Source organism: Meriones unguiculatus, chromosome X (assembly GCF_030254825.1).
Source record: "Meriones unguiculatus strain TT.TT164.6M chromosome X, Bangor_MerUng_6.1, whole genome shotgun sequence".
Lineage (NCBI taxonomy): Eukaryota > Metazoa > Chordata > Mammalia > Rodentia > Muridae > Meriones > Meriones unguiculatus.
The window spans coordinates 59394125-59412459 of record NC_083369.1 but is presented as its reverse complement, the minus strand read 5'-3'; the positions used below and the strand labels follow the sequence as shown (position 1 = coordinate 59412459).

Below are 18335 nucleotides of genomic sequence, written 5' to 3'. Positions count from 1 at the left end.
CGGAGGGGGCAGGAACCTCAGAAGAAGACCAACAGAGACAACTAACCCAAATCCACCATAGTTACAGAGACTGAGACATCAACTAAGGTGCATGCGTGGTCTGGGCCTAGAACTCCTGCACATATGTGGCCGATGGGCAGCTTGGTGGGCATCAGGGTCACCTGGCAAGTGCAGGGGGAAGTCTGTTTCTAACATGGACTCCATTGCCTGCTTTTGGATAACTTCCCCCTGACAGGGCTACCTTGCCTGGCCTCCGTGGGTGAAGATATGTTCATTCTTGATGTGATCTGATGTGTTGTGGAAGGTTGATATGGGGGAAAGGGGGAGATCCCCTTTTCTGGGAGGAAAAGGAGAGGGGAAAAGGGAGGGAAGGGGGGGCGACTGGTTTGTAAAGTAAATAAACTGAAATAAAATAAAAAATTAAAAATGTCTCACAATTCTAGTATGAATTATTCTAATTCAGTTTGAATCCCAGAAGGTCTCCACCAACCCACAGTGTTTTCTGAAGGTTTCTCCCCTAACCAATTTTTAATAATAATAATAATAATAATAATAATAATATAAATATTCCCTGATGTTGGGTATGGTGGTTCACACCCGTAATTTCTTCAGTCTGGAGACTGAGGCAGGAAGATTGCTGTCAGTTAGAGGTTGACCTGGGCTACATGGCAAAACAGCAAGATCTTATCTCAAAAGAAAATAAAAATAGAGACAAAATGTGAAAATATAGAACAAAATAGAAAGAAACACCACTCTTGCTAAATATATTCCCATGTCCCAGCCTGGGTTTAGCTCACATTCTTCTTTCTCAGTGAAGGATTCCCAAGGGTTCATGCCTCACCAGTCTCCCCTTCTTTCATCATCTTAGTTTGTGGGTACGTGAAATATGTTCTGTTGTTGTCTAACCTGTATGTTTTCAGCCAAGGATCTTGATTCAGAACTGTATTCCTTTCTAGAACTGAGTGACTTGCAAGAGTACATGGTAAAAACATGAATAATTGCTAGTGAACACTATCTGATTCATAACTCACTAGTCTCTTTATTATCTTCCCTTAGCACCAAGAAATCAGTCCTGGGCTGGAGAAGTTGCTCAGTGATTAAGAGCACATACTGTTCTTGTAGAGGACCCAGCACACACATAACTATAATTCCAAGGATTCCAATGTCTCTGGCCTCTACAAACACTTGATCTCTCTCTCTCTCTCTCTCTCTCTCTCTCTCTCTCTCTCTCTCTCACACACACACACACACACACCAATTAAAAATAATAAAAATATGTGAAGAAGAAAGAGGAAGAGAAAAATCAGTCTTGCCAGTCCTGTAATCCCAACTCAGAAGCTGAGGCAGGAGAATCATGAATTCAAGGATAGCCTGCGCTACAGACTAAGTTCCATGCCAGAATGAATAACATAGTGAGAGCCTCTGTAAAAACAAAAAAGTAAACTTCCCCTACCTCACCTGGGCAGCATAGTAGAGGTGTTCCTGGTGGTGGAGGCAAGGGAGAACCAGCCCGGAGGGAGTGAGAACGGGAGAATTGGCCCTCCCCATGCTGGGGCAAAGTGGGAGAGCTGGTCCTGGTAGTGGTGGACCAGGAGAGCAGTGGGCTGACAAATTCAACTTCCACTTAGGCTCATATCCATATCTCTGCGTTGGCACACCCCAACATCCACCCCCTCTATGAACTGCTGAAGCACATAAAGGAGCCAGTCCTGTAGATCCAAAGGTGCAAGTTCTACATGACTCAGGGCAATAATGGGATACCTAAGAGGAGTCCTAGTGAGAATCCTGTATTGAGAGTGTAGCAGAAGTCTGAGGCCTTGAACCAGACTTGAACTAATTGCAATGAACATGTGCAAGTCAAGCTGTTTAGGCAAAAGGGTATACTATGTGACATACCAGGACACACCACAGCTTCATGGCAAGATTTTGTTGTTGTTGTTGTTTAATTTCTATTCTTATTTTTTGTTTTCTTCTGAGAAGGAGGTTGCAAGGGTAGAGGGTAGATATGAAAGGACAGGGAAATGAGTGGGATTGGGGTATATGATGTGAAATTCACAAAGAATCAATTTTTTCTTTTTTCCTCTCTCTCTCTCTCTCTCTCTCTCTCTCTCACACACACACACACACATTCTCTCTCTCTCTCTCTCTCTCTCTCTATTTTTTGAGATAGGATTTTTCTTTGTAGCCATTACTGTCCTGGAACTCATCCTGTATATTAGGCTGTCTTTAAATTTAGAGAGATTTGCCTGCCTCTGCCTCCTGAGTACTGGGACTAAAGATGTGTGCCACCACTGTCCATTTTAATTCAAAGAATTAAAAAAATAAAAAGTAAAGCCAGACATGGTGGCACATGTTTTAATGCCAGCACTGGAAGGCAGAGACAGGAAAATCTTTGAGTTGAAGGCCAACCAGCCTGGTCTGCAAAGTGAATTCCAGGATAACGAAGGCTCCATAGAGAAACTCTGTCTTGAAAAACCAAAGGAAAACAAAAGTAAAAACAAACAATGCTGAGGAAATTGCTCAGGGGCAGAACAGTTGCCTACAATGTTGGGTGCAATTTGCTATCATTAGACTAAAAAAAAAAAAGTCAATCCCTATTGGATGTGAGGAGTGATTACCTCTTGAATAGAAAAGCTTCCGGCATCATTAGTTGGTTATTAATTTCCTAACTAATTCACACTGCCCTGTATGAGTACTCTTCCTCTCACCGTTTGCCTTGAATTGATTCTTTAGGTGTTTAGATAGCCTTGTCAGCTGCCTCAGGTACTCACCTGCAGAATTATGTTGATGGTAGTTGATGAGCTCTGGGATGGTGCTAAAAAGGTGTTTCTCAGCCAAGTAATACTGACTCTGAGGTGTGGAACACACAACGTAATGACGTATCACCCCTTGAGGATCCCTGAAGAAATGGTATTCAGTCAGTAACTTGGGAATAAGATACGGGAGGATCCAGAGAGTAAGGAACGGTGAGTTTTGAGTTTAAGGCTGAGGAAGCAAGAGAGGCAAACCACAAGGAAATTCTGGGAGGCACCCTTGGCCTTTGTCCCTGAGGCACTGGAATAATAACACTTACCCTGCAGATTTAGCAAACACAGACACCGTGTATTTTCCAGCTTTGCTGGAGTCTCTGACAATGAAACCTCCTTCTTTTCCCTGAAACAACAAAAAAGTTCACTGTAAGAGAAAATGCTGTTCATATCTGCATCCTACCTGGCCAAACTGGGACAGAGAAAATAGAGTGTCCCTGATTTTCCTCTTGAGGTCCATGTCGAGATGCAACATCTTTACTTTTAATGCATCAAAAGTCGAACTGGGATTCCAGTTTAAGGTTGGACCCAATTTTTGGCTTTTACTGTTTGTGTACAGAAAATGCCTTGTGCTTGTGGCCTCTACTCACCTCTTGCTTTAGCAGTTGCTCAGCTTGACTTCGGGTCATGTGCTTGGAATACCACCTGTGAAGAGAAAGTGCTTGATTGGCTTGTAGGCCATGTCTAAGTGTCATGGAAGTTAGAGCATCCTCCAGGGCTCACTCATACTATGATTTGATCATTTCATTCAAACACTGTCAAAGATATATCAATTATTCACACAGCACACTAGCCCTTCCAAAGCCCAAGTAGCCACCGAGGACTCATGGATACAGAGAGTAAAGGGCAGACAAGGAGCAGGATTAATAGGGAAAATATTAAGGACTGGTTCACTCAGGGACAGTCCACTTCAATGATGAGGGAAGAAGGGGCTCTGGATCAATTTTGGTGTTTTCATACTTTCAAATGTCTCCTGTGAGAGTTTCAGTTCTTTGAGTGAGATGCTTCTGAATTTGGGAATCTGAAAACCTCTTCAGCACTCAAAAGTATATGGATTTTGGAGTGGACATCCTAACAAGATGCAGACACTAACTGGGTTTGGTGGCATCATTTGACTGAATTGGTTCTTAATTTTATATCAATACTGAAATAAAAGCTGTACATATTTTTAAAAGGCAGGCATCTAGGCGCAGCGGCATATACCTATAATTATAGCATTCAGGGAGACATAGGCTGATGGATCTCTGTGAGTTCCAGGACCGCCTGGTCTACAAAGTGAGTCCAGGACAGCCAAGGCTACACAGAGAGACCCTGTCTCAAAAACAAAACAAACCAACAAAAAAGCAGCCTCTGGTGGTGTACACCTTTAATCCTAGCACTTGGGAAGTAGAGCCAGGAAGATTTCTGTGAGTTCAAGTCCAACCTGGTCTACAGAGCAAGTTCCAGGCCAGCCAAGGCTACACAGAGAAACCCTGTCTCAAAACACAAACAAACAAACAAACGTAGAAAAAGTATATACTGTGCTTTGTTTCCCCTGGAAGTTTGTGAGCTGAGAATATAAGCATACTCACTCATACATCTCTATGGAGTCCTCTGCTTCAGTGACATAGTTACTAGGGATGTAGCCTTCCTGCCTGTAGAAGAGACAATATGATCATGAAGTGAGTCCTTCTTGACCCTCAGGTTAACAGACTCCTGTACTCACTCACTTCCCTGAGCTCAGACCAAATCTCAAATAGAGATATAAATATATCAGGTAATGAAGATCTATTTTCTGATGCATAATTAAGCCAGTGAAAGACGGAGTTTCTCAACTTTGGTGTTGCATGCATGTGCATCACCACAGATCTTAGAGGTGATGGATGCTGTGTTAAAAGCTGTACACCAGGTAATAGTTGAAGGGAGAGTATACTCATTGTAGTGTGAGGAGAACAAACCCTGATCCAGACACATGGGGAGAATCATGTGGAGCATGTTCTATGCAAATGGAGTGGGCAGGTAAAGGCTGGGACAGGGAATGGACGGGATGGAGAGGTGCTCTTACCCATTTTTATCTCGTGCTCGCCACCATGGTAGGTTGCTCTCCTCCAGGATAAAGTACTCCTCACCCTTTCGCAATTGTAAGTCATTTGCATTCATTGGCATATAATCATAAAGGGCCACAACCTTTTTCAGCTCCCTTGGGGAGATTGGCGCTGCTGTTGGCTCAGGGGGGAGTGGTTTTTTCAAGATCTGAGTGATTAGGAGAAAAAGTAGTAGGGGGAGACAGTTGGCTAGTCACCAAACATTCTCCTTTCCTTCTTCCTTCCAACTCTAAGGTTTTTCAGAAGAAAGAAGCCATTCTAAACCACATCAGAAATAATACATATTTTAGTCAACATCCATTACACAACCACTTAAGTTTCAGGCAGGTACTCCCAACTCTGCACATGAGAAGATCACCTCTAGAGATTTTTGACCCTCTTATCTTCAGAAAGATAAGTTACTTTATCTTATACGTAAGATGAAATGCTTCCTTGCTCTCACTTCCCTGAGTTCCAATAGAAATATAAATATAACCAGTAATGAAGACCGAGTCTGATGCATAGTAAAGACAGTGGAAGGTGGAGTTTCTCAGCTTTGGCATTGCATGCATGTGCATTGCCACAGATTGTCTTAGAGGAGACAGATGCTGCACAGAAAGGTGTACACTAAGACATACTTGAAAGGACCCTGTCTCAAAAACACAAGTGATTACATTAAAAAGCTGCCAAGTGCTACCTTATAACCCTAGTCTCACTGAAGAAGATGTCTAAGTAGATGGGCAGAACCTTTTGCTCAGCATAACACCCATGAGGACTTCAAAGTTCTAGGCAAGTCTAACACTCTGATGTGTGGTCAGTGACTAATTGTTTGGATGGGGTTTCTCTGTTCTAGGCAAGCCTAACACTCTGATGTGTGGTCAAGGTCTGACAACATTTTGTTGTTGCTGTTGGCACAGGGTTTCTCTGGGTAGCCCTGGCAATCCTGGATCTTGCTTTGTAGATATACTAGGCTGGCCTCAAACTCAGAGATCACTTGCCTCTGCCTCCCAAGCACTGGTATTAAAGGTGTGTCACCACCACACTTTTTTTCTTTTTCTTTCTTTCTTGTTTTTTGTTGTTATTTGTTTGTTTTTGTTCTTTTTGTTTTTTGTTTTTTGTTTGAGACGAGGCTTCTGGCTGTCCTGGAACTCACTCTATAGACCAGGCTGGCCTCAAACTCACAGAGATCCACCTGCCTGCCTCCCAAGTGCTGTGATTAAAGGTGTGTGCCACCATGCCTGGTGAAAACCGATTTTTATTTAACCCACAGCTGTATGTAATTTCCCTTTATACCTGATCTTCCTCTGGGGTAGGGGGAAGAGGCTTTTTCGTTTTTCGATGAGAACTCCCAGGTTTTAAGCCTGTAAAACAAGAAGCCAGTGATACTATGATAAACATTTTAGGGTAGGACCCAGGGACAGAGTCCTGGGTTTTGTTGTATACAGTGCCTTTAGACTAGTCACAAAAAGATTCTGGGTGCCTAGGCACCCATTTTAGCATAAAACTAGCTGGATTTCAGCCCCCATTACTTAATCTCTCCCCCTAGTAGTGAAAATGTGCAAATTAGTGTAGTGTTCTTCGATTTAATAGACCCTTGAGATTGTGATAGAAATAATGCCAAAGGAAAGAGAAATCAGGGTGAAGTAGTTGTATGAAGCCTTGGATTCCATTCCCAACAATACACAGATACAAACACACACAGAGAGAGAGGGAGAGAAAGAGAGAGAGAGAGAGAGAGAGAGAGAGAGAGAGAGAGAGAATTGTATTATATTGATTAGATATCTTACTTCCATTCCTGTTCTCCAAAATTTGGCAGCCCATAGCATTCTTGGCTGTCTGAGAGCAGCAGAGATACTGTCCATCAATCCAGAAGCAAGGATGGTATTTCTGTACAAGGTCACTATTATACCGGATTACTGTGGCAAGAGAGAAGAGAGATCTCACAGGACATGCCATCTGCCTGCTTTTCTCTTCACCAGAGGGAAATATGAGTATCAAACAACTACTCTCTCCCCTTAACCACACCGAAGGGGTAAGCAATAAGCAGCCAATTTGGTTCACAGGAGTAGCCTGGCCTGCCTGTCTGCATTGCCCCAAAGCATTTCCTACACAGTTGTCATAATGTGTATACTCCAGTCAAGACAATAAAACTAGCTGATGGCTCGAGAACCCAGACAAGATAGTATTTATGTTTTCCCAGTAGTCGTTATCCTGCAAGGAAGTTGTGAAATGTGTTTGATTTTCAGATAAGGGAAATAAATGTGCCCAGGTTCAACTCATTCGATATTTTAGTATACCAATTTCCTGGTTCCCATTTCCTGAGTCACTATTTTCTTATTTGAGAAAAAGCCTCACTTTGTAGCTCAGGGTGGCCTAGAATTCACTCAACATTAATGACCTCTGCCTCAGTCTCCTGTCTTGAGGTTCCAGGTATGAGCTACTCTGCCTGGAACCTGGGTCATATATTAGTGACACCTCCATTAGAGAGAACTTGCAGCAACTTCCTGTGTACATAGAATAATCAGCAGAGCTGACCTTGAGGGAAATTTGAGAAAAAGCAAACACATATACAAAGCAAAATACACCACATTCCCATCTTTTTTGGCCACTGACTAAGATGGACATATATATTTATATGCAGCCGAGATACTGCCCATCAATCCAGAGGCAAGGATGTTTTTTCTGTACCAGATCACTATTGTATCTCTCTTTCTCTCTCCCTCTCTTTCTTTCTGTGTGTGTGTGTGTGTGTGTGTGTGTGTGTGTGTGTGTGTGGTGCATATATATGTATGTATGGTAAAGAAAGGAGAAATAAGATTACATATATATATGTAATCTTATGTATGTATATATATATATATGTAATCTTATTTTGGCAGTAAGATTACATACATATATATATGTATGTAATCTTACTGCCAAAATACAAATGCAGTTTCATTTCCCTCACAGGGCTGGTAGCTCAAAAAAATCTTCCAGAAATCAAAGTAATTGACAAAAAGTGGTTTGCATATAGGTGTAATTACTGTTCATTAATTCAGTGGCATTTCAAAACCTTACAGTGTAGTCAATTTCAAAGGGATGTTTTGTCTTATTGGTTTTTGTTGTTTTGATTTTCATTTTTTTAAGAGAGAGAGTCTGTACATAAAGTTGATGGATAGGGAGGTGGGGAGAATTATTCTAAATTCTGGGAGGAGTTTGGGAAAAGGAAAACATGATCAAAATACATTGTATGAAAACAATTTAGTTTTTAAAAAGTATCTAGGGCAGGGCAGGTAGACAGATGGTAGAAGTATTTATGACTGAAGCCTGGTAGCCAGAACAGGATTCCCAGACCTCAGTTTAAAAGCTAAATGTGGTGACACAAACCTGTAACTCCAGGATTCCTACCAAGATGGATGTTAAAGAGAACTGAATCAAGATGACAGATAGGGACAGAAGAATGCCCTAGAAGCTTGAATACGTAATACAGTGGCAGAAAGGAGAGATCCTGCCTCAAAAATAAGATGTAAGGTGAGAAACAACTCCCCAACTCACACATAGCTGTGGCATGCAGATGTTCACACTCACATACATAAGCAAACAAAATAAATAAATACTTTCAAAGGCATGAAGGTTTCATGGTGTATGAGAACTGAAAGAAGCAAAAAAAAAAAAAATGGGAGAAACAACTGACAACATTAAGCAATGGGACAAAGACTCAGGTTGCTCTGAACAAATGCATATTACTGCTAAGATAAGAAACAACCCCCAAAAAATCCAGTGTAGACAACAACTTAAAGTTCTTAATGTTGCTGTTGTTGTTTGGTTGCTTGGTTTGGTTTTGGTTTTTGAGACAGGGTTTCCCCGTGTAGACTAAAGTAGCACTTGGAGGCTGAGGCAGGAAGATCCAAAGTTCAACATTTGGCTGGGGTGCATACAATACAAAACCCTGAAGCTGAGGATGTAGCTCAGTTGATAGAGTACTTGCTTGGCTTGCACAAAGACTCTGGATTCAATCCATGGCACCTCTTAAAACAGGTGTAGTGGCATACACTGGTAATCCTTAACTACACAGCAAGTTTGAGGCCTGTATGGATTACATAAAACACTCTCTCTCAAAAAGAAAAAACAAGCAGAAAAGCAACAAAAGCTAACTTTTTGGCTGGAGGGGGATACTAGGTATTGAAATGAAGACCTTGAACATGCTAGGCAAGTGCTGTACCACTGAGTAACGTTCCAAGCTCCTCATCATGACCTTTGAGACTTTTATCCACTCTCCCCTGCCAGCTTTTCAGAGTTCCTCTTCACCATTACCAAGCACAGGGTGGTGGCAGTTGCATCATCTATAGATACTTTAAAAACAGTAATGTAATACAACTGGCCAAATTATTAGCAGGCACTGGCATTTCTAAAAAAAAAAAAAAAAAAAAAAAAGTCACTGAAACTGTGCCCTGCCAGGGTTAATGGCTTTGACCACAACTACCTCTTGCTTCTCACCACCATGCTACTCCCTTCACCCAGGGGTTTCAAGGCATCCACTTTCTTTGTGACTTCTGGAGGACAAGGCACCAATAGGCACAGTTACTATACTTAACAACTTCCCACTCTGACAAACTAGTCTATGCTTATATACTAGTGAGAGGAAAGAAAGTTTCCTGCTGTCTCCATTTTTAGTATACTCATTAAAGAATCCTCTCAGTTCTAAGTGTAGTGTGCCATGACTTTAATACCAGCATTCAGAAGGCTGAATGCTGTAAGTTCCAGGCTATCCTAGATGAGTTCCAGGTCATCTAAAGCTATATAGTAAGATCCTGTCTAAAAAAATAAAAGGATTATAGGTCCATTTCTATAATCCCAGCACTTGGGAATCTCTGACAGGAGGATCAGCAGTAATTCAAGGCCAACCTCAGTTTCAAAACAAGTTACAGACCAGCCTGGGATATGTAGTAAGACTCTATCCCCAAAATAACAACAAAAAGAAACTGTTTCTACACCTAAATAGAAAGCAGTCTTTTGGGGAGGGAGTGCTGGCTAAACCACTCAGCAGTTAAGAGACATTGTTGCTCTTACAGAGGACGTGATTTTGATCCCAAGTAGTATTCACAACCATATGTAACTCAAGTTCCAGGTGAACCAATGCTCTCTTATGACCTCTGCAGCCACCAACCATGCATGAGGTGCACAGACATACATTCAGGTAAAAACATTAACATACACAAAATAAAATAATAAAACAAGTCTCTTGGAGATTGGTAGATTAATGGTAGAATCTAATCTGTGGTCAGGCATGCTGTAATATACTTTACAATCTCCGCACTTGAAAGTCTAAAGTAGGAGGATTGCCATGAGTTTGAGACTCACTTAATATGCACAACGACCTTTAAGCCGGCCTGGTCTACCTAGTAAGACCTTGTCTCAAAACAAGACAAAGCAAAACAACACAACAACAAAATTTCTTGAAGACAGAATTCCTACTTTTGTTGGAGATCTAAAGTTGGTATTTCTGGATCCTTAGAAGAGAATTTTAAAAGCAAGTTGTTCCATCAGGAGAGGTTAGGAAGGCTGCTTGCTTCAGCCATGCACAGGTGGCCAGTCAGGGAAGCACAACAGTTGGTGCTTACTTCTCAGTACTTGAAAGCTGGTCTATGGCATTCATGTTATAAGGAGACTACCTAAAATTCTGTTTCAGACATGTATTATTCACTGCTCACATTCGTTGTTATTTTGCCCAGGCCATTGCTCCATTCATTTTGGTTAGGTCAGGATGATTGGTATATTTGAAGGCCAATTAAGATAGGCTTTATTGAGCTTAACCAAACAGAATCAGAAATAAATGTGAGGCTGAAGCATATATTTCAGTAACAGAATATGTGTTTAGCATGAACAAAGCTCTGGTTTCATGTATTAGCACTAAAGAGGAAGAGGAGAAGGGAGAGGAGACAAATATCTATTATGGTTTTTGTTTGTTTGATTGGTTGGTTGTTGAGTCAGGGTTTCTCTGCATAGCCCTGGCTGCCCTGGAACTCACTCTATGGCCAAGCTGGCCTCGAACTCCGAGATTCGATTGCCTCTGCCTCTGCCTCTGCCTCTGCCTCCTGAGTGCTGGTAGTAAAGGCGTGTGCACCACTACCACCCGGCTTGTTATAATTTAATGTAGAAATATCCATTTTTTTGTGTTCAAAGGAAATGAATAAAAGTGCCTATGGCTAAATTCTAGGGCTATGGCCATTTTATGTAAAGTGTCATTGAGAAAATTGCTACAAACCAAGTATTGTTTCTTACACTTATAATCTGAGCACTGGTAAGGCTGAAGCAGAAAGATGGCCATAAGTTCAATAGCAGTTTGGGCAGCAATGTAAGATATTGTCACAAAACAAAACAAAAATAGACAAGTGGGGCTAGTGAGATGGCTGCAAGTAAGGGCACCTGCCACCAAACCTGATAACTTGACTTTGATCTCCAGGATCCATGTGGTAGAAAGAGAGAGCCGAATCCCACAAGACAAGTTGTCCTCTGGCCTCCAAACCTATACCATGGCACACATGCCTGCATACAACATACACTCAAACTAATCAATAAAGAAGAAAAAGGAGGAGAGAAGAAAAGGGATAAAGAGAAGGAGTAGAGGAAGGAAGAGAGGAAGACAAAGGATAGGAAGAATGAGGAGGAGAGGATGAAGGAGAAGGGGGGAAAGGAGGAGGAGAAGAAACAGGAAAGAGAAAATACAAAAGCTGGATATTATTAGGACCTACTTTAAAAATTAAGGTACAATTTATTTAGGATAAATTATACAGACCTATGGTGTATAGCAAGCTACTTTTGTCACACATTGCTTAACATCTCTTGGTCCTAGTACTTTGGAAGACTCCTCCATGCCTATTTATGATTAATACCCCTCCAGCAGTAATCAATATTCAGATGAAGTTTCCTCCTTTGCTTGTGTGTAGTTTCCATTTGATGCTTTTTAACCCAAAGAGAAGACAGTATCACTATAATGAGAACTGAAGATTTTTAATAAAGACTTTTGGTAGTTTTTGTTGTTGTTTTTGTTTTGTTTTGATACAGGGTCTCACTATGTAGCCTGGCTGGCCTCTAACTCTCTATATAGACCAGGCTAGTCTGGAACTCAGAGTTCCTCCTGTCTCTGTCTCCTGAGTGCCAGAATTAAAGGTGTGTACAACAAGCAGGGCAGCTCTTTATTATTATTATTATTATTATTATTATTAGCACCTAGGACTAATCTGAGATTATTAAAACTTTCATCTAAGCCTCTCAGCAACAATACTACTTGTTAGAATAGAAAACTTCTGCTTTGTCTTCTGTAGTATTCCCAAACAGGCTTGACAAGGTTTGCCAGAGGAGGTGTCTTCAGCAAAACAGAAGAGAAGGCAAAGTTGTATCTAGCCACACTGTCCACCAACCATTAACAATGTAGCTGAAGTGACAGTGTTTCTGTTCTCTTAGCTTTATGTTTAGCCTATTGTAATTTTGGTTAATGATCTTGGTTTGGAAATTAGTGTTTGAACTGTAAAAGGACTGCTAACACGGACGTTTCTTCCTTACTTCTCAGCTAGTCTGCCCACGGTTTCCTGTTTCCTAGCTAACTTCCTACCCGTCATCGTCTGTTACAGACCCTACGTTGGTAGTAGGTACTTAGTTCCATAGAAAATTCAATTTGTGAATCTGTTTTCTCACTTATTTTTTGTGTACAAAACATTGAGCACAATACTGTCAATGTAACCAAAGATGTACAAATACAGGTGCCCTCTGTAGTTCTTATATCAGTCTTTAGGAATAGTTCGCTCACTTAGAAATAGTATATTTATTTGAAGAATGGAGTCTCAAGCCTGTATCCAGGCTTTGTCTTTGATTAGCTATATGTTCATGATGTCACTTCTTTGAACCTCAATTATTTCACCTGGAAATAGGAGAATTGTAAATCATAAAACTATTGTGAGGATTGAGTGGGCCAATAGATATGAAGCACTTATCACAGACCATGGTGCATAGAAAGTAACTGTAAGGTACTAGCTATTGTTGCTGTAAGTCCAAGATTACTAAAAAAAATGAAACACAATAATGCATATAAGTTACTTAGCTCAGTGTCTGGCACACGGTAAGAATTCAATAAATAAATGGTCCTTTTCTTTCTTTCCTCCATTTCGAAAGAATTTGTGATTATAATTTGTACTAATTATTCTTTCAATAGAGTGAGCAAAGCCAACCACTGAGGATTGGTGTCTAAATGTTTGTGAAGACAAAGAGCTGTCATGCAATAACCCAACTGTGCCGTTATCAGGCTGCCATCCTTCCTGTTTCTCTAGGCAGCCTTTCCTGATGTCAACTCAACCAGTTAATCTCTCAGTCACTTGACATGTAGCTATATATACACATGTGCATGCATCCTGCCCTGCAAGCATTTACAGTGAACCTTATCTTTATCACTGTGTGGTGAAACACTGAGGAAATGTTCAAGTTTAGGTCTTCACAAAGCAGCGACTACAAAGTAGCTCCTTGGGAGATATTTCCCCACATTGAGGAGATGGCCACCCCTGTCTTGTCTTAAGCTTTATAGTTTTTCTCATACTTTCACATATGTTGTTATTTATTTGATTCTTAAGCAACTCTGGAGCTGGGTGTGGCATGCAATATCATCATTGGCATTTAGAAGAACAAGCTAGAGTACAAAGAAGCCATTGGCTTACTTGGCAAAAGTCAATGATAGAAAGTGTCTTGCAACTAAGGTCTTTGACTGTGACTTCAAGTACCCTCATACTCTCACCCCATCTAATTGATTTTTACAGCTAGATATCTCATAGCCAGGACTTTTTTTCTTTTTTTTTTTATTTAATTTAATTTTTTTATTATTAGTTACATTTTATTAACTTTGTATCCCAGCTGTATCCTGCTCCCTCATTCCCTCCCAACCCCACCCTCCCTCCCTCATCTCCTCCCTGCTCCTTTCCAAGTCCAGTGCTTGGGGAGGAACTCCTCCCCTTTCATCTGACCCTGTTTTATCAGGTATCTTCAGGACTGGCTGCGAAGTCCTCCTCTATGGCCTAGCAGGACTGCTCCTCCCTTGGGGGGGGGGGAGGTCAAAGAACCTACCATTGAGTTCATGTCAGAAATAGTCCCTGTTCCCCTTACTAGGGTACCCCCTTGGATACTGAGCTACCACGGGCCACATCTGAGCAGAGGTTCTAGGTTATATCCATACATGGTCCTTGGTGGAGTGTCAGTCTCAGAAAAGACCCCTATGCCCAGGTATGTTTGGTCCTTGTGGAGCTCTTATCCTTTCCACGTCATACTAACTCCCCCTTCTTTCATATGATTCCCTGCACTCTGCCGAAGGTTTGGTTACAAGTATTGGTATCTGCTTTGAAACACTGCTAGGTAGAGTCTTTCAGATGCCTTCTGCGGTAGACTCCTGTCATAGCCAGGACTTTAAATACTGTAAAATCATTGAACAATACACCACCATTGTAAATGGTGCAGCGTTTACATGATGTTGTTATGTAAATTTTTATATAAATAAGAAAATAAAGAAGCTCACAATTACAAAGCTGTGTTGGGTAGGGCTGGTGAGATGGCTTCCTGGGTAAAGAAGCTTTTCAGGCAAGCCTAATGACAAAAGTTCCATTCTTGGAACCCACAATGAAATGAGAGAACCAACTACTGAGAATTGTCCATTACTGCCACACACAGGCTGTGGCTTGAGGACACATACACACACTGCCACTACCACCACCACTACCAACAACAACAACAGTAAGAGAAACAAAATTGTGCTGGAGAGATGATGATGGAACTATGTTAGAACTCTTAGCGTAATATGTTATCTTTTATTCATATGACAGAATATTAATCTGTTGAGGCAAAATGCTCTTTCACTCTCCTTTTCTACTCCCTTATTCTACCCTGCTGAGTCCTTCCCCTTTCTTTAACTCATTTTTGTTTCTCTATACCTCATTTCACATTTTCTCTTTTCCTCTCTTTTTCCTCTCTTTTCTTTCTTATGATTTCTTTCTTTTCCTTTTTATAACTAGTTTACTTTCAAAATAATTCTCACCATTTTTGAGGTGGTGAATCCAACGCTTTCTCAGCTCTTCAGTTGGGGAGAAAACATAGAGGGGTCCTTCATCATATACAACCTGTAGTGATGAACACACCAAATTCCAAGGTTAGGTTCAGAAAAAAAGAAGAAACATCTTAGAGTAACAGTAAGTTTTAAGGTAAAGTATTGTATAACAGTTGTATATAAAAAAGAAATGAGGAGCCTACAACAGAGGGCCTCTGAAAGACTCTATCCTGCAGTGTATCAAAGCAGAAACTGAGACTCATGGCCAAACTTTGGGGAGAGTGCAGGGAATCTTAGGAAAGAAGAGGGAAATAATAAGACCTGGAGAGGACAGGAACTCACAAGGAGAGCAACAGAACCAAAATATCTGGGCGCAAGGGTCTTCCCTGAGACTGATACTCCAATCAAGGTCCATTCATGGATATAATCTAGAACCTTTGCTCAGATGTAGCCCATGGCAGCTCAATCTCCAAGTGGGCTGCATAGTAATGGGAATAGAGACTGTCTCTGACATGAACTCAGTGGCTAGCTCTTTGATCACCTCCCCCTGAGGGGAGAGCAGTCTTGCCAAGCCACAGAGGAAGACAATGCAGCCAGTCCTTATGAGACCTGATAAGCTAGGGCCAGATGGAAGGGGAAGAGGACCTCTCAAATCAGTGGACTTGGAGAGGGGCATGGGAGGAGATGAGAGAGGGAGGGTGGGATTAGGAGGGAATGAGGGAGGGGCTACAGCTGGGATACAAAGTGAATAAACTGTATTAATATAAAAAATAAAAATTTAATTAAAAAATGAAAGGAAGGAAGGAAGAGAAAGAAAGAAAGAAAACCCAAATAGGGTCTTCAGTTAGCAGTACTTTAGGGGTCAGGTAAACCAGATGATGAATTCCTGAACTTTTCATTTCCAGAGATGTAAGACTTCAAAGCTCTTACCTTTTTAAGTCCTGTTGGTGTATGATTTAATTTCTGTGCCTAGTTAGTTTAAAGTGTTTCCCTCAGCTTTATGGCAATTTTTTTCTTCCTTTAGCAAATGATATTTTATGATCCCAGTGTTAAATTTTGGTTTACATGGAAGAAAATTGAAGGGATAATCTGTATGACTTAAACTTTTATTAGTATTTATTTATTTGACTTGGATAAGGTGGAGTAAAATTTTAATTTGTGACTATTACACCTCTCTCCAACGGCTTCTTCTTACTAATATTTGCCAAAGCAAACCCAAATTGGAACTACAAATTTATTTCAAGTTGAAAAAATATAGATGTCAAGAACTATCATCAAATTAAACAGTATTTTTAATACCAAGTTCACTGTGTTAGGTATTACAAAAATACATAAAATACAAAGGATTTTGTTCTGAAGTCAAGCATGGTGACATACCTGTAATCCAACCACTCAGGAAGTATGAAGCAGGAGGATGGTGAACTCGAGGCTAGCCTTGGGTATACTGTGAAATAGTGTCTCAAAAAAAAAGTTTTCGGTCTAATTCTCATTGAGTTAATAGACATCACACAATGAATTCTAAAGTCAAATACAGTTTTTGTATTATGAATTATTCTTAATTATGTAATGCTGCTCTTCATTATCTTCTCATGCAGCTAAACAAAATCATCATGTTCGAAGACAGTTGTAATAAAAACTATGTTACAATCACCCTTCCTTCATAAGTTTTCTAAAAGCCAGCTACATGAAAGAAACCATTTCACATTTTTCTTTTTGCTTGCTGGTCTTGCTGTGCTCATAAATCTATGACAGAAAGCTCCCTCCCCTGAGACTTTCCACTTCCTTTTCTGTCTTTTATTGCTGAAAAGGTTGCTACATTCACTGCATGTGACCTACACAGTTATCAGAATACAAACAAGCAAAGTGTAAGCCCAAATCATACTCTCTTCTATGGCTTACATTGCATCTATCAAAAAGATGCTTTTCATTTGTTTCCAACTAGACCAGAATGTAGGTTTACATCTAATAAGCCTTCCCTATATTGAACTTCCTGATACTACCTTTTCCCTCCCCTTTTCTGTCTTTTCAACCCACACGACCGCCATTAAATAGACATGCAGAACCAGAAGGAAGTGAAATGATCAGTCAATAAGTAGAGTGTCTGTCTCAATTCGGCCATTATAAATAAGACATAATATAAGAAGACTGGTACTGATTTATAATCTTTTTGAGGTGTAGAGATGGAAATAAACTGTGTTAGATGGGTTAAATATAAAAGCAAATATGCTAGCCAGTCTCATATATTGCATGTAAAATTTTAAAATGCAAATAAATAAATAAGCCTTTGCTGGTTGGCCAAGAAGCTTCTGCTATTTACTAAATGAAGGACTTCCAATAGTAAATACATCTCATTTGCAGCTAAGAAGCATCTTGTAAGGACTTGAGAGCCACTCTCATGAGTGAGACATGTGTGTCTAAGACTCCATAGAAGGACAGAATCCTAACTTAGCTCATTACTACCCAACAAATACAGCTGACCTAATCTCATTTACACTAAACTACCTTTTGTTTGCTTTTATTTGGCTTAAAAAAAAAAAACATTAATCCTGCAAGTAACACAGCTGAGATATGTATTAGCTGGCCCCAGCTTTGTTACAGATAAAAAGCTCTGACATCGAGTTAATTAAAATAATAGTTGCCTAAGTTAGCTTTCAAGGTCTCTTACCAACCAGTATCACCAGTTCTACGTGGCAGAAATAGTTAGTAAGCTTGTAAGCCCAGGTACTGGGAGGCTATGATAGGAGGGTTTTAAATTTGAGACCTGCCTTACACCTCATGGAGAGACCTCATCATTTTTTAAATGGGTGAAAGAAAGAAGAAGAGGAAGATTAAGATGGAGCATTTAGAACAAAGAGGAAGAGGACTAAAAGTAGTTAGAAGGGAAAGGAAGAGGGCTAGGAAAGGGGGAGATTAGGAGAGAGGAAGGGACAGAGAGTCGGTTGAGAGAGAGAAGATTAGAAGTGGGTAGGATGGAGAGAGAGGGAATTAGGAAAAACCATTTACTCTTCATTTGTGCCTGTGCAGATTCTCAAAGAATGCTCTAGTGGAGCTGAACACTCCCCCTTCAGATTATACCATGTTCTGAATACCTGTTCTGTGAAGAGCCATGACTGACTCTGCATTTGCCATCGACTGATTATCTTTAACCACCTGTGCCCATACCTTAAATTTCCCTGCTTATTCTTTTCAGTAAATGTCCAACAACCTTTGTAGAGAAGACAATTTGAGATGTGCATTTCCTATTTCCACAGCTGCCTTGTAAATAAGGTTTCTGTCTTGAAAACTCATCTTAGTGACTGGCATATTGTGCAGTAGGCAAAATAGGCCTGGTTTCCTAATGTGTCTTCCTTGACTACTTCAGTTTCTACACACTGGGACCTAGTATCTTTCACCTCATCCATAATG

The 18335-nt window shown here is 40.5% G+C and overlaps 1 protein-coding gene across 1 annotated transcript in view; it reads right to left on the bottom strand.

Moving 5' to 3' along the window:
• Positions 1-18335, bottom strand: part of Btk (Bruton tyrosine kinase) — a 45645-nt gene that overhangs the window by 10995 nt on the left and 16315 nt on the right. Inside the window, exons 5-12 of the mRNA XM_060375560.1 lie at positions 14922-15003; positions 6658-6786; positions 6164-6231; positions 4852-5039; positions 4379-4441; positions 3398-3452; positions 3074-3153; positions 2772-2899 (exon numbers count right to left, since the gene is read on the bottom strand). Of these exons, the coding sequence (XP_060231543.1) occupies positions 2772-2899; positions 3074-3153; positions 3398-3452; positions 4379-4441; positions 4852-5039; positions 6164-6231; positions 6658-6786; positions 14922-15003 (793 nt within the window). The remainder of the gene's footprint in view (positions 1-2771; positions 2900-3073; positions 3154-3397; positions 3453-4378; positions 4442-4851; positions 5040-6163; positions 6232-6657; positions 6787-14921; positions 15004-18335) is intronic.